The sequence below is a fragment of the Oncorhynchus kisutch genome, linkage group LG15 (genome assembly GCF_002021735.2).
Source record: "Oncorhynchus kisutch isolate 150728-3 linkage group LG15, Okis_V2, whole genome shotgun sequence".
Classification (NCBI taxonomy): Eukaryota; Metazoa; Chordata; class Actinopteri; order Salmoniformes; family Salmonidae; genus Oncorhynchus; species Oncorhynchus kisutch.
Genome location: NC_034188.2, coordinates 35,431,018 through 35,448,568, shown reverse-complemented (window position 1 = coordinate 35,448,568; position 17,551 = coordinate 35,431,018). Strand labels below are relative to the sequence as shown.

The window sequence follows — 17,551 nt, the reverse complement described above, 5'->3', positions numbered from 1 at the left end:
ACAGAACCATTTAGCCATGTTTTCCGAGAGAACCAGAATGTCTGGACACAAGTCCTATACCCAAATGTCCATTTTTTGTTGTTATCATACGTGGCACATTTACATGCATTAGCCCAAGCCTCCTACAAAATTTAAAGTCAGAGGGGGTATCTGCTCATTCCCATAGGACCTAAAAGGCATACAGTACGGTCATCTGCAGCGATTTGTTGAGTGAGCTGAGACTTTGCCAAGGTCCCTGGCCAACCAGGTGAGAGCAGAGCAGACTGAGCATGATAGACCTCCCTTAAAGTCGCTGGATGCAGGGGCTGGGGCGGGAACTGGGTGAGCAATGTTGGTAGATCTCAGTCCACCCGGGTGAAGCTCCCTCCAAAGGAGTGGAGCTGCTGCAGGGGACCGGAGTGGCAGCCAATGCTCCATTCTGGGTGTACACAGGAGGCCTTGGTGTGGCTCCTGTTGCATGGTTGGGGCTGCCATGGGGAGCAGGAGTGTCCCAAGCCTGTCCTGCGGATGGGAGTAGGGAGGGTAACCAAAACTATCCTGGGAGGGAGGTTGTGGGAGGAATTGAGGAGGGTGGTGTGGAGAGCAGTGTAGCTGGCAAAGCTCCAAACTCTCAAAATATGAGGGCTGATGATGTGAGTGATCCATTGTGTGGACTGCATCATGTGGTGCACTACCCTCAACAGTGTTTTGGTCTGGTAGAGCTCTAATGGGCAGGGTCTGGTTGTGCTGTGCTGTGATGGTCCGGGTCTGGTAGAGCTGTGCTGTGATGTGCTGGGTCTGGTAGAGCTGTGCTGTGATGTGCCGGGTCTGGTTGTGCTGTACTGTGATGTGATGTGATGGCTCGGGTCTAGTAGAGCTATGCTGAGGCGGGCTCAGTCTGGTAACATGGGAGGAAGGTTGTGGGAGGAATTGAAGAGGGAGTGTGGAGGTCAGTCAGGCCTCTGTGAGGCACCACCACATGCAGATCTATTGGAGCGTCTGATTTGTCTCAGGAAGTTGCTAGCTGGTCTGCTGATCCTGTGGGGTGAGGTGGACTGGCCACCCAGAGAAACATTCTTTAACGTCCTGGCAAAGTGTACATTATCATACAGACAGTCGAGAATAATGGTGGGCCAATTTTACATTTTGTCATTTAGCACAGTCCCAGAAGAGGCTCACATCTCTCCTCTGGAGCAGGGTGGACTTGGCCCCTGGCATCTGGGAAGGTGGTAGAGGCCCTTTCCATCACCCTCCTAAGTGATGTGGCCACCTTTTCCTGTTGAGCATGCAGGTCATTGTTTCCAGCATGTAAAATGATTGGTGAGCCAAGCTGGGCCACGGTCAGAAGCTCCATGGCTCTCTCAGATGGGGGGCACCACTCTATTTAACACTAGAACTGCTAAAGCAGTAATTTTGACTGCTCTGGATTTATATTTGTTATTACCCATTTAAGTCATGACCCACACGGTCCTTGACATTTCTTAAAGAAATATATATAGCACACCGCCATTGTCAGAATCTTAATATCACAAACAGAACTGTAGTTATAACCAGTTTTAGGAAGGCAGGTTTACCCTCATTGCCCCTCCTTCTCCCAACAGTAGGGCCTGCTCTGCTCCTCCTTCAGACAGTTGAAAGTGCAGTGCCCAGCTGATAATCACCCTGACAATTGCCCCTAAATTGAACCTAAACTATACCGAAACTATACTGAACAAAAATATAAACGCAACATGTAAAGTGTTGATCCCATGTTTCATGAGCTTGAGTAAGTTGTTTTATAGAATTTGACAGTACATCCAACCGGCCTCACAACCGCAGACCATGTGTAACCACGCCAGCCCAGGACCTCCACATCCGGCATCTTCACTTGTGGGATCATCAGAAACCAGCCACCTGGACAGTTGATGAAACTGAGAAGTATTTTTGTCTGTAATAAAGCCCTTTTGTAGGGAAAAAAACTAATTGTGATTGGCTGAGCCTTGCGCCCCATTGGGTGGGCCTATGCCCTCCCAGGCCCACCCATGGCTGTGCCCCTGCTCAGTAATGTGAAATCCATAGATTAAGGCCTAATAAATGTATTTCAATTGACTGATTTCCTTACATGATCTGTAACTCAGTAAAAACTGTAACTCAGCAAAATCGTTGAAATTGTTGCACGTTGCGTTTATATTCTTGTTCAGTATAACTTCACACAACAGATTCAATAAATTAAGTAAAGGTGATGATGGTGAGAATGGGGGAGTTGATGAGCAGGGGAAGCGAACGATGCATAATGTAATCACGAATTGTGAATAAAGAACAGGCGGCTATTCTATTGTATTGATCCTTTCTAAATATAGGCCTAATCTTAAAATGGTATGTTACCTACATCAGTTCACCGAATCAAAGCACTCTTATCAGTATACTCTGGCCTACTGGGAGTAGGCTACACAATGAGAGCGTGCGTAATTGTACATGCTGAACGGCTTTCAATATCGGGCAGCAGGCGCGAGTGTCGGAGAATGTAGTGATGAGGCTTGCGGTATCTTACCTTCACAAGGGGAGCAATGTCACCGTGGACAATGTCTTCATATCACTGTCATTGGCGAACAAGTTGCTTGCAAAGAAAACAAGTCTGGCCTGCACCTTGAACAAAGTGAAACACCTGCACAGCCGGTGCGGAAGAATGTCAAGACAACGACCAGTGGCGATTTTAGCATGTAAATCTTGGTGGGGCAAACCCATTTTTTTTATGCATGCCAGCAAAGCCACTACACAACACATTAATTGCACTATAATGGTGACAAACGGTGCCCACAAACTGTTAGGGCCTACATAAAGCTGTCCTAACAGCAGAGTCCCAACAGCAGTCCCAACACCTTACCACTGCTACACATGGCTATCAGCGGAGCCTTATATGGCAGCTAAACAGTTCATTCAGCCTCATTTAATGCCTTTTTAAAAAACAGCTGATATAGCTGACTTGCTTAAACAAATGTGGGTTATAGTGACAAACTATGCAGTGGTGATTTTTAGCATGTACATCTTGGTGGGGTAAAAAGTATATATATTTGGGATGCATGCCAGCAAAGCCACTACACAACACTAAATAATACATTCATTTCACTATAACGGTGACAAATGGTGCCCATAAACTGTTAGAGCCTACATAAAGCTGTCCCAACAGCAGTCCCAACACCTTACCAATGCTACACCTGGGTATCAGTGGAGCCTTGTCTGGCAGTTCATTCAGCCTCATTTACTGCCTTTAAAAAAAGATAGCTGATATGGCTGACTTGCTTTAACAAATGTGGTTTCTACTGACAATTGAGATGTACAAACTATAGCAAAAGGGGGTGACAAGTGGAAAAGAGGCAATCCGTAATTTTGATTGAGACATCAATGAGCGATATAGGACGGATGTAGTCAAAATAACTGTTTGTACAACACTTTTGAAATGTACAGCGACATAATTCAGAACATGGGCCATTCTTACAGTATTCTCCCTGTACACCAAGTCAGAACCGTAAGATAAATAAAGGGGCATGTTTTTATTTTACCGTTATTTAACTAGGCAAGTCAGTTAAGAACAAATTCTTATTTTCAATGACGGCCTGGGAAAAGTGGGTTAACTGCTGTCACGGTCTGACCATCGTTCGTATGTGTTTTCCTTGTTTTAGTGTTGGTCAGGACGTGAGCTGGGTGGGCATTCTATGTTGTGTGTCTGGTTTGTCTATTTCTATGTTTGGACTGATATGGTTCTCAATCAGAGGCAGGTGTTAGTCATTGTCTCTGATTGGGAACCATATTTAGGTAGCCTGTTTTGTGTTGGGTTTTGTGGGTGATTGTCCTTAGTGTCTTGATGTCCTTGTTCTGTGTGTATGTGCACCAGTATTAGGCTGTTTCGGTTTTCGTTACGTTTATTGTTTTGTTGTGTTTGTATTTAGATTCGTGTTACGTTTGTTGAATAAACATGGATCGCAATCTACACGCTGCATTTTGGTCCGACTCTCCTTCACCACAAGAGAACCGTTACAACTGCCTTGTTCAGGGGCAGAATGACAGATTTCAGCTCCGGGATTCAATCTAGCAACCTTTCGCTTACTGGTCCAACACTCTAACCACTAGGCTACCTGCAGGCACTGAAAGCTCTTACAATATTCTATGATTACATTTCTCTAAAAAAGGTTATAGGCTACATGTGCGCCACCAAGTCAGAACAGTAGGCGAAATTAAGAGGGGATAATAGACCAATGACATTGAGCCTCCTTGGATGGGCACTTCTAATGTAACTCTATGGCAGCACTAAAGGGGCTTGAATTTTCAAGTTTTACTCTTAGATTTGGCGGTGACGTAGTGTCCCCATGAGTGACAAATATAAAATATATTTGTTTAACACTTTTTTGGTTACTAGATGATTCCATATGTGTTATTTCATAGTTTTGATGTCTTCACTAATATTCTACAATGTAGAAAATAGTAAAAATAAAGAAAAACCCTTGAAGGAGTAGGTGTGTCCAAACTTTTGACTGGTACTGTATACTAACTGCCTAATAACTGGTTATAAAGTAGTGGAATTGTCCTTTAAGTATGTAGTGATATCTGACCCCAGTGGGAATTCTGCACCAACCAACAAGGGAAAACCCACCATCTCCAACCACTACTGGAGAGACCGCTAGGGTTTTACCAAAACCACTTGCAACATGTGGCATGTCAGGCTCAGGCATACTTCTGTGGTCGAATGGATAGTGTTTTTCATTGCTGTGTACTGAAACTATTTGTTAAGTCACATGTACTGTGATGTGACAGGAAAATGAGGCCAGAGATGATGCAAGTTGACCTGCTTCTGCTCATCACAGGACCCTCAGTTGCCACTGAAGACCCCCTTCTATTGACCACTATAGTTTGATAGCAGTAGTATGTTTGAAAAGCCACCTTGGTCTAAGTGTTTCAAGTATTTGAGCTAGCAGATGTGGTGTGGTGCACACCTCATAGAGGTTGAAGACAATTTGGCTGTCTTGAAAACATGAAACTTGAAATCCCCTCCATGGCTGCTGGGAAGTCCACCATGCTGTTGTTGTCATTATAGCTCAACAAGATGCTGCACCTGTTATGAACTTGAGAATTGACAGGGCGACCTGGGTTAACCTCATTGCATGATTTTGCAAAGAAAAGTCAAGTTCATGTTTACTCCCATGTCATGTGTAAATGCATACATTGGAAACCTTGGTAGCATGTTTAAATTTAAATTTAATCTTTTAAATGTGAATAGCCAAATACAAAGAGATGGATTCAATCCTGTCACGTTCTGACCTTTATTTCCTTTGTTTTGTCTTTATTTAGTATGGTCAGGGCGTGAGTTGGGGTGGGCAGTCTATGTTTGTTTTTCTATGTTGGGTTTTGTGTTCAGCCTAGTATGGTTCTCAATCAGAGGCAGGTGTCGTTAGTTGTCTCTGCCTGAGAATCATACTTTGGTAGCCTGGGTTTCACTGTTGGTTTGTGGGTGTGTTTGTCGCCACACGGTACTGGTTCGGTTTTCATTACATCGTTTATTGTTTTGTATTTCCGTGTTCAGTACGTTTTTAATAAATCGTCATGAACACTTACCACGCTGCATCTTGGTCCGATCCTTACTCCTTCTCAGAGGAAGAGGAGATCTGCCGTTAAAAATCCAGTTAATGGATTTAAGGTACATTGGCTAAATAAGGACCAGCTACCACTCAGATGTCGCTGTTGTCAAAGATTCCAGGTATCTTTACATTTTCTGTCAAATTTATTGAGACTTTATTATTGTTCTTTTTATTATTATTTTTTATATTAACTTACAGGAGGAGCTCCTGCGGCCTCTGCTTGTTGCTCCCGATGCTGTTGGAGAGTTGAACCCTGTTCAACACCCGGACTCAGGTCTGTCTACCGTTCCTCAGTGCAACAGTTAGCACTTTAGTTCACTGGGTTTAGAAATGTATAGCTCCACCTAATGCTGGAAAGAGAAACAACCGTAATTTAGGCAATTCAATGCATGATTTCCATAGGCAACTTGGGCTATTTCAAAAGCACAGTTAGAGTATATACCTATTTTTACTCTAATTTAGGACTATAGAACACAGTAGCGGTGCGTGGGTAAAATCACCAGGGCAGCCAATCCAGAAAAATAAATATATTACAACCTATGTGTTGTGATAATTGCGTTGTTTGCTCTATAACCTGTTAGTTCATATGCCTTGACACCATGATATTTAGGCCTAAAGCCAAGAAAATAAGACAGTGGCAGAATAAATTCAACCATACATTTGTTTTATTACAAAACCAGAGAGCAACATCTGTCCGGTGAAGTCCACAAAACATATTTCATGTAACAGCATTGTCAATCAAGGTCATGTTTCTGACATTTTCAGATTACTAAAACAGCTATTGATTTAGAGAGTTACTGCAAGTAGCAAAGAAAACAGGAACTGCCTCCACTGTTCGTGCACAATTTCAGCTTTAACATTTCAACATCATCTATGCTTAGTCTAATACAGTAACTAAAAGATAACAAAACAAATTTAGTCCAATCAACGTAAGCTAAATATGATGTGGCTGTCCATGGTATGGATGTTGACTCACCCTACTTGTAAAGAAATACCATTGCCATCCTCCTTTTTCATGTTGCCTAAACGGTCTGACTGTCCTACAGTACACACTTTTTGTTTTTGTTGTCCTCGGCTACCTGGCTAAAATTCTTGCTCGCTAGCCTAACTTCCTTCTATGGACAACGATACACCAGGCCAGCTAGTTAACATTAGCATACATCCTATGTTGAACCTCCATCCTCTCAGGCCATGGCACAATATATGAGTTCATGGTTAGATCAGAATCTCTGTTATAATCATTGGCCAGTATGGAGAATTAAGCAAAACCATAAGTCCAAATCCCCATCTCCAGAGGGATGATTTTAGCTAGCTAACAATTGAAGTTTTTTCCTGTCAATAATGACATTTGGCTTATGATGTAATTGGTCAGAAGCCAAATCCAAACTGGCTTCCCTTGACACTTTTTTTTTTTTGGTGCGCCAGGACCATTCACAGTTGAGCTCGCTCAGTTTAGTTAACTACTGATGGGCTATTATTTTTTTTAATTATTATCAATGGAGGCCAAATGCTCTCTGGATCCTCTTGAATTCAATGCTACGGGCGGTAACAATGTCATGCCGTCTGGTCAGAAAGAGCATCAGATAGATACGCTACACATACAGAGACAGAGCGGCGCTGTTTTGCTCTCTCGGATGCTTTAACTGGAGAGATACATTCAGCCTCTTGCAAATTGAAGGACGTGTGAAACACAGAGAGACAAAATATACATCCATTTTGTATGTTTGTTTTTTTCTTGGTCAGTTTTTGGTGGAAGCCTGGCTTCCATTGACCTCCATTCCCAGCAGCAGCTAAGGGTTAAAACACGTTCTACCAGTTGCTTGAATTCATGAATGGCCTAAATCAGGGGTGTCAAACATCCATATATATAGTATATACAGTTGCAGTCAAATAAACTCTGCAAAAAAAGAAACGTCCCTTTTTCAGGACCCTGTCTTTCAAAGATAATTCATAAAAATCCACATAACTTCACAGATCTTCATTGTAAAGGGTTTAAACACTGTTTCCCATGCTTGTTCAATGAACCATAAACAATTCATGAACATGCACCTGTGGAACGGTCGTTAAGACACTAACAGCTTACAGGCAGTAATGAAAACTTAGGACATTAAAGAGGCCTTTCTACTGACTCTGAAAACACCAAAAGAAAGATGCCCAGGATCCCTGCCCATCTGCGTGAACGTGCCTTAGGCATGCTGCAAAAAGGCATAAGGACTGCAGATGTGGCCAGGGCAATACATTGCAATGTCCGTACTGTGAGATGCCTAAGACCGCGCTACAGGGAGACAGGACGGACAGCTGATTGTCCTCACAGTGGCAAACCACGTATAACAACACCTGCACAGGATCGGTACATCCGAAAATCACACCTGCGGGACAGGTACAGGATGGCAACTGCCCGATATACACCAGGAACGCACAATCCCTCCATCAGTGCTCAGACTGTCCTCAATAGGCTGAGAGAGGCTGGACTGAGGCCTTGTAGGCCTTATGTAATGCAGGTCCTCACCAGACATCACCAGCAACAATGTCGCCTATGGGCACAAACCCACCGTCGCTGGACCAGACGGGACTGGCAAAAAGTGCTCTTTACTGACGAGTCGCGGTTTTGTCTCAACAGGGGTGATGGTCGGATTCGCGTTTATCTTCAAAGGAATGAGCGTCACACTGAGGCCTGTACTCTGGAGCGAGATCGATTCTGAGGTGGAGGGTCCGTCATGGTCTGGGGCGGTGTGTCGCAGCATCATCAGACTGAGCTTGTTGTCAGTGCAGGCAATCTCAACGCTGTGCATTACAGGCAAGACATCCTCCTCCCTCATGAAGTACGTACCCTTCCTGCAGGCTCATCCTGACATGACCCTCCAGCATGACAGTGCCACCAGCCATACTGCTCGTTAGGTGTGTGATTTCCTGCAAGACAGGAATGTCAGTGTTCTGCCATGGCCAGTGAAGAGCCCGGATCTCAATCCCATTGTGCACGTGTGGGACCTGTTGGATCGGAGAATATGGGCTAGGGCCATTTCCCCCAGAAATGTACGGGAACTTGCAGGGGCCTTGGTGGAAGAGTGGGGTAACATCTCACAGCAAGAACTGGCAAATCTGGTGCAGTCCATGAGGAGCAGCTGGTGGCCACACCAGATACTAACTTTTGATTTTGACCCCCCCCCCCCCCCCCCCTTTGTTCAGGGACACATGTCTGTGGAACTGGTTCAGTTTATGTCTCAGTTGTTGAATCTTGTTATGTTCATACAAATATTTACACATGTTAAGTTTGCTGAAAATATACGCAGTTGACAGTGAGAGGATATTTTTAGAGAGGACGTTTTAGAGTTTATATTGTCACCCTTGCACTTTTTTTTAGATAATTCCCTATAACTTGACATTGAAAACAACTTTTGGTCTCCACACCTTGTCATTAGATTTTCAACATTGCAGAACCGATTTTATATTTGTAAACTTATGTTTAGAATTTTTATCTAGAAAATAAAGTAAAATGGCAAGGAGAAACCTATTGGCACACTGGAGCTAGTACTTGGTTGCACAGCCTTCAGCACTCTTTAGCAGCACACTGTTCTAAATCTTGAACATTTGAGGTGTGCCCTCCACTAACTGCTGTTTTCAGATCTCGCCATAGGTTTTGGATGTAATTCAGATCTGGACTCTTTGCTGGCCATTCCAGAACAGTCCCATATTTATTCTTGAACCATTCCTGTGTGCTTTTTGACGGGTGTTTGGGGTCGTTGTCCTGCTGGAAGACCCACCACCTTCAAAGGAGACCAAGTTTTTGTACACTGGTATGAACTTTGAACTCCAAAACACCTGATTTCATGATACCTTCCACACATTTAAGGTCCCCGGTATCAGGGGCAGCAAAGCAACTCCACAACATTATCAAACCTCACCCATGTTTGATTATATGATGGCGCCGGAGGAGATGGCTGCCGTTTTACAGGCTCGGAACCAATTGTGCTATTGGGTGTTTTTTTTCATGTTATTTGTAACAGCTTCTGGATATCAGGACAACGATTACTCTCCTCGTACTGGACAAAGTTTTTTTTTTTCTTTAACGAGTTGAACGTGAAGGATTTACTTCACCCGACAATGCTCAAATCCCTGCATTGATGTGCCATCCTGGATGAGCTGCACTACCTGAGCCACTTGTGTATGTTGTAGACTCCGTCTATTGCTACCACTAGAGTGAAAGCACCGCCAGCATTCAAAAGTGACCAAAACATCAGCCAGGAAGCATAGGAACTGAGAAGTGGTCTGTATTCACCACCTGCAGAACCACTCCTTTATTGGGGGTGTCTTGCTAATTGCCTATAATTTCCACCTGTTGTCTATTCCATTTGCACAACAGCATGTGACATTTATTGTCAATCAGTGTTGCTTCCTAAGTGGACAGTTTGATTTCACAGAAGTGTGATTGACTTGGAGTTACATTGTGTTGTTTAAGTGTTCCCTTTATTTTTTTGAGCAGTGTATATTTCGTAGCTGTTTATTTACCACCATATACCAATGCTGGCACTAAGACAGCACTCAAAGAGCTGTATAAGGCCATAAGCAAACAAGAAAATGCTCATCCAGAGGTGGCACTCCTAGTGGCCGGGGAAATTAATGCAAGGAAATTTAAATCCATTTTACCTCATTTCTACCATCATGTTAAATGTGCAACCAGAGGGGGAAAAAACTCTAGACTACCTTTACTCCACAGACAGAGATGTGTTCAAAGCTCTCCCTCGCCCTCCATTTGGCAAACCTTACCTCTATCCTCCTATTCCTGCTTTCAAGCGAAAATGTAAGCAGGAAGTACCAGTGACTCGCTCAATAAGGAAGTGGTCAGATGACGCAGCTGCTAAGCTACAGGACTGTTTTGCTACCAAAGACTGGAACATGTTCCGGGGTTCTTCCGATGACATTGAGGAGTACACCACATCAGTCACTGGCTTCATCAATAAGTGCATCGATGACGTTGTCCCCACAGTGACCATACGTACCCCAACCAGAAGCCATGGATTACAGACAACATCCGCACTGATCTAAAGGGTAGAGCTGCCGCTTTCAAGGATTGGGATTCGAACCCGGATGCTTATAAGAAATCCCGCTATGCCCTCAGACAAACCATCAAACAGGCAAAGCGTCAATACAGGACTAAGATTGAATCGTACTACACCGTACTACACCGGCTCCAACGCTCGTCGGAAGTGGCAAGGCTTACAAACTATTATAGACACAAGCCTACTAGATGAGCTAAATAACTTCCATGCTCGCTTCGAAGACAGAAACACGGAAGCATGCACGAGAACATCAGCTGCTACAAACGACTGTGTGATCACAGTAAGTAGGACCTTTAAACAGGTCAACATTCACAAATCTGCGGGGCCAGACGGATTACCAGGATGTGTACTCTGAGCATGCGCTGATCAACTGGTAAGTGTCTTCACTGACATTTTTAACCTGTCCCTGACTGAGTCTGTAATACCAACATGCTTCAAGCAGACCACCATATTCCCTGTGCCCAAGAACACCAAGGTAACCTGCCTAAATGACTACCGACCTGTAGGACTCACGTCTGTAGCCATGAAGGGCTTTGAAAGGCTGGTCATGGCTCACATCAACTCCATTATTTCAGAAACCATAGACCCAATTAGCATACTGCCCCAACAGATCCACAGATGATGCAATCTATATTGCACTCCACACTGCCCTTTCACACCTGGACAAAAGGAATACCTACATGAAAATGCTATTCATTGACTACAGCTCAGTGTTCAACACCATAGTGCCCTCAAAACTCATCAATAAACTAAGGACCCTGGGACTTAAACACCTCCCTCTGGAACTGGATCCCGGACTTCCTGACAGGCTGCCCCCACGTGGTAAATGTAGGTAACAACACATCTGCCGTAATGATTCTCAACACGGGGCCCCTCAGGGGTGTGTACTCAGTCCCCTCCTGTATTCCCTGTTCACCTATGACTGCATGGCCAAGCACGAATCCAACACCATCAATACGTTTTCCTACTACACAACAGTGGTAGGCCTGATCACTGACAACGATGAGACAGCCTATAAGGAGGAGGTCAGAAACCTGGCAGTGTGGTGCCAGGATAACAACCTCTCTCTCAACGTGATCAAGATAAAGGAGCTGATTGTGGACTACAAGAAAAGGAGGACCGAGCACACCCGCATTCTCATCAACGGGGCTGTAGTGGAGCAGGTTGAGAGCTTCCTTGGTGTCCACATCCCCAACAAACTAACATGGTCCAAGCATACCAAGACAGTCATGAAGAGGGAATGACAAAGCCTTTCCCCTCAGGAAACTGAAAAGATTTGGCATGGGTCCTCAGATCCTCAACAAGTTCTACAGCTGCGCCATCGAGAGCTGCATTACTGCCTGGTATGGCAACTGCTCAGCCTCCAACCACAAGGCACTACAGAGGGTAGTGTGTACGGCCCAGTACATCACTGGGGCCAAGCTTCCTGCCATCCAGGACCTCTATACCAGGCGGCTCCTTAATTATTTGTGCAAAGCTGTCATCAAGGCAAAGGGTGGCTACTTTGAAGAATCTCAAATATAAAATATATTTGTATTTGTTTTACAGTTTTTTTGGTTACTACATTATTTCATATTTGTTATTTCATCGTTTTGATGTATTCACTATTATTCTACAATGTAGAAAATAGTAAAACATAAATAAAAACCCTTAAATGTATAGGTGTGTCCAGACAGCAAAAAATGTAATATATTTGAGTGCGACACTCCAGACCTCGGTGAGGACCGAGTGTGTTTGCAGGGAAACATTTATGGACACCTCTGGCCTAAATTGTCTTTGTTATTCAAATGTACTCAAAATAATCAGTGTCAAAACACAAATACAGTATTAGTTATTTAATATGCTCACATTCAATTAAATGTTTTTGATAAAATACAAAATACAAAAAGCAACAGCAATTTCATTACCGTTTCAAGCAATTTAATCTCATTGTGAGATACTTATTTTTGATATAATAAAATGCATAGTTTGGTGTAATGGATGAGATATAGCTTTGAGAGCTAACAATTGTAAATATATAGTATACAAACATACAAATAGGTTCAGGTGAATAAATAAATAAATGTTAAAACATCAATGATAAACTGCATGGATGTCTTTTTTACACTAGGTGGCACCAAAGCAGCTTTCTTGTGGGAATTAAATAATTATTTAGCTTGAGTAGAATAACACCATTTCATAAATAAATATTAAATAAATATTATTATTAAATATAATTAGAACTTAATCAATATGATCATTTCTCTGTCTGTATTGCTTACGTTTGTTTTTCTTTTGAGTGGCAGTCCACAGGTACATGTGATATGAAATGGTATATGATTTGATATGAATATTGTACCTGTAACCCCCCCCCCCCCCCTCCCCCAACAAAATAATGACAAAACAAATATAATCTTGGCCACAAAAATCAAATAACAAAATGCATAGAATAGTAGGATGGCCGGAATGGCCATAGCCATGTCTCTGATGTGTTCACAGAGTAGTGTCTTCTACACATTCCCATGTCTTTTCCCACACGTTGTTCCAGTCATATCCTCACACCAGTCTAGTCATAGCCTGAAAATCATATTTTTTTGTAGTTAGCACACTGCACACTACCACCATTTTCTGTCATTGAAGTGTAGATATTGTTGTTAAAAGTCTGACTTATTCATAATAACCGGTTACCTTTTGAAGAAGAGATTCCAACTTTTTAACAAATTCCCTGCTGTCCTTCATTGGGTAGGAATCACATCCTTGGCAGACTTTGTTCTGATGGAATAAAGGAACACGGAAAATGTTAACTTAGTTGGCCCACACAATGTAACTTTTAAAAGTTCAAATACAAATTTGAAGTTACTCTTAGATTTGGACTGAAAATAGGCCTAGTAAAGTAACTACTACCCCTAACTTACTTTCCACATTCTTTACATAATTCTTATGTGATTATGTTTAATAATGATAACGCTATTAATGTCAATTTGGAAAATAATGGCAAGGCTCACCTCTCTCTCCTCCCGACTGCAGGAGTCCACACCTCCAAACTAAAAAAAAGAACAAAGCAACATGTTCATATTTTGCCACAATCTTGCCATGTACATTTCAAAATATTAAGAACACCGGCGCTTTCCATGACATTGGCTGATCAGGTGAATCAAGATGAACACTATGATCCCTTATTGATGTAACAAGTTAAAGGATTTTTAAGCCTTGATAATATTTTGACATGGACTGTGTATGTGTGCCATTCAGAGGGTGAATGGGCAAGACAAGACTTAAGTGTCATTGAACAGGGTATGGTAGTCGGTGCCAGGCGCACCGGTTTGTGTCAAGAACTGCAACGCTGCTGGGTTTTTCACGCTCAACAGTTTCCCTGTGTGTATCAAGAATGGTCCAGCACCCAAAGGACACCCAACCAAATGTACACAACTGTGGGAAGCATTGGAGTCACATGGGCCAGCATCCCTGTGCGCGCAACTCAATATTAGGAAAGTGTTAATGTTGTGTTCAACTCAGTGTACATTATTCACATGTTTTCTGAAGTGACTCACAGTCAGTGGGCTGAGGTTTTTGATAACTTTGCGCTGCAATTTCTTTTGTTTGGCCTTGAGACTAGGTACCATCTTCCGGAAGCACTCCAAGGCAGATAGGAAACAGCATTCCTGTAAAAAGCAAAATGACACACTAAATGATGGATGTTGGAGTATAGTAAATTAACCCACATACTATATTCAAGATGAGTTAGACATTTGCCACATTTCTACATTTGAGCATATTTCATTAACCTGAACCTCAACCAGAATTCACACAATATTTCCAGTTCATAACAGCCAAATGTATTCTATTGAGCCACATACAACACCTGATTCCCATATAACATGACCCGCTCTCAAGTATGATACTCCACAGAGATTAAGTTGCAATAACTTTTCTTACAATTTATATAACTTTTTAACATTTAGCAGACGCTCTTATCCAGAGTGACTTGCAGGAGCAATAAGGATTAAGTGCCTTGCTCAAGGGTACATGGACAGATTTTTCACCTAGTTAACTCTGGGATTCGAACAGGCGACTATTTGGTTACTAACCGCTAGGCTACCCTCCACCCTATATGAATGGTCTTATCATTTCCTACAAAACTGTGACTCACAAGTCATATTCTGTTTATCAGAGTAAGACTTTCTCATTCTACTCACTAGCAGGTCCAAAGCCCAAGTGATCAAGACACAATGTTTCCACCAACGTATCTAATACAGAAACATGTCTTTCCCCGCTTAACTGAGATGAGGATTTTCACTGTTTTCACTTGCTGCCTGTTTCCAGTTTCCCCACTTTGACTGGGCGTTTCATAGAACAGATAGAAAATTACCTCTCTCTTTGACGTGACAACACATTTTCCAGGTTGAGGCTTTCGTTTGCCTCTACCTTTTAGGCAATGATATTTTCCCCCCCCCATGCTTGTGGGCCTCAAACTCTTGAGTTCTCAAACAATAACTGACCAACGTTAGTTAGACGGCTAGGGTAAAAACGAGAGCATGGCAACCTTTGATCAAGTGTTCACCCCGTGGAATATTGGTAACAGACTGGTTCCATGGTATACTCATGAATTATTTGGTCCAGTTTAGGACAACCATGTTCAACTAACTTGAAGATATAGTCAAACCATTTTCTAAAGCAGTAGCACAGTTTGTCTCTCGGGTAAAAGCCACAGAGACGTGAGTGCGATTACTCATCACATTTCTCCTAAATGTGCACAAGTAACTCCAATAGACATGGAGATCACTTTCACGTTGACTCATTCATGCACAGAACTCTGACAAAAACACATGCCAAACTGGATTGACTGTTAGTGCAAACTGATAAATAGCTGAAAGAAATACTCTTCTTTTATCAATGTTTTCTTAAGTTACATCTATAATGTTTTTTGTTGTTGTTGATGAAAGAGTGATTCTGACGAGTGTGTGGCCCTCTACTTGCTACAATCATCCTGTATTAACACTGTAAATGTACTCCACCTACTAAGATAAAACAACAACATTTAATTAGGTAGACTGTCCATTAAAGTAATTGTCCAGTGTTTCCAGATTTCTATGAAATATGACCTAATAATTAATTACAATGAGTGAAATCGTTTTCCTTCCCCCTTTTTTAAAATTAAGTATACTAAAAGCAGTTTTTCTGTGTTGGAATGGTGGTGAGTGTATACATGTCATTACAAATATTCATGTGAGTAGAACACTGGTTGGCCAGATAACAACATGATTTGGGTATGAGTTAGTAGGATATGAACTTTTAAAAGTGAAATTTTCACCAGACGGTTACTTTAATGCCGTCAGTTAGTTTATTTGGTTTAGTTTCAAGTAATTCACATATTGTCAAATCAATTGGCCCTACCCATGCTAGTAATTTAGCTGAAACTATTTGTAGTTCCACAACTTCATTTTGCGTAAAAAACAAGTGATAGGGTGTACCTTTCCTTTCTTTAATGACAAAAGGATTACTGAACATATTCATACAAATGAGACTATATTAAACAAAGTATTTACTAAGTATTGGCGATATAAACAATTAACTATACACATAATTTATGCAACTATATTACAAATGTAATTGCTTTATACTATTGATGATTATATATATATATTTTTTTTAAGATCATTATTTCTTGACGTCACAAGACCCCATTCGCCGGCTATGGTACTAGCGTGCTACATTATGCGATATACAGTACAGTAGGTGTGAGAGCAAGACTAACCACCACAACAGAGGTCATTCCTTGTCTGTGACTTTTCTGACAATGATTCTTTTGCTTGTAGAGTAAATAAGGTATAGTAGATTTTCTTTCGAAAAATCGCTTACCTCTATATCCAGGGTAGGAGTATTCAACATCATGCCGTTGTGCTGCAAGAACAACAAAAAACCAGAGGTGTTGGTACTGAGGTTGCATCTCATATCAACCCCCCCCCCCCCCCCCCCCCAAAAAAAATAGAGGGGTGAGAAATTGTGGTAATACTTTCTACGAACCATTTACAGCCTTCATAAATGTAAAAAGACGCATTGCATCACAAAGTTAGTATAATGCATAATAAAACATGCTATGATCATTAGTAAAAGCTCATGGTTTCTTGCAAGAACCCATCAAATACATAAGCGCTGACAACGCATAAGCTTCGGAAAAGGTGTCCAATAAATTGCAGATTGACCTACCGCCACACTTTTGTTTAGTTCTCTTAACTCCTTTAGTACTTCAGTCAGCTTCATTGTTCTCTTGACCTTGTCGACATTCGCCAAAACACAACAGGTGATGGCTAGGAGACAACAAACAAGCAGCTTCATCTTTTCTTAACCTGCTTTAACGATGGCACAAATTACCCAAAGGATGCTGTTCAAAACGCTGACTGGTAATGTGGACAGGTGTTTTAACTTACCTATATATTTGTCCATCAGGACACAGGAAAACCACGTTTGAGAGATTGGAAAACTGCTGAAAGTATGAATGGATGAGTAATGACTTTTTCTTTTCCACTGGCCACTACGTGAGCTCAGAGTTGTGCATGCGTGGGGTGTAGGGATGCAAGTGCGTGAACGAAAACATACTTTCTGCACACAAGGCAGGAAACTACAGAGCACCGTTAGTTCCCATTTTCACTTTGAATCAGAGGACCTATAGCTGGCTATACATTATGTGCCATTGGTTTATTTTATTTTACCTTTATTTAACTAGGCAAGTCAGTTAAGAACAAATTCTTATTTTCATTGACGGCCTAGGAACAGTGGGTTAACTGCCGGTTCAGGGGCAGAACGACAGATATGTACCTTGTCAGCTCGGGGGTCTAACCACTAGGCTACGCTGTGACAACCTGAACGTACAAAACATTATGAACACCTGCACTTTCCTTGACTAACCAGATTAATCCAGGTGAAAGC

At 42.1% G+C, this 17,551-nt stretch overlaps 1 protein-coding gene across 1 annotated transcript; it reads right to left on the bottom strand.

The window, feature by feature from the left end:
• Positions 1-341: 341 nt before the first annotated feature.
• Positions 342-17,000, bottom strand: LOC109905248 (interleukin-21). The gene is made up of 6 exons (XM_031791399.1): positions 16,832-17,000; positions 16,484-16,525; positions 14,176-14,286; positions 13,630-13,668; positions 13,313-13,396; positions 342-467 (listed from the first exon to the last, which is right to left on the bottom strand). The coding sequence occupies exons 1-6, from the start codon at positions 16,958-16,960 to the stop codon at positions 342-344; spliced, it is 531 nt and encodes a 176-aa protein (XP_031647259.1). The 5' UTR covers positions 16,961-17,000.
• Positions 17,001-17,551: the final 551 nt, after the last annotated feature.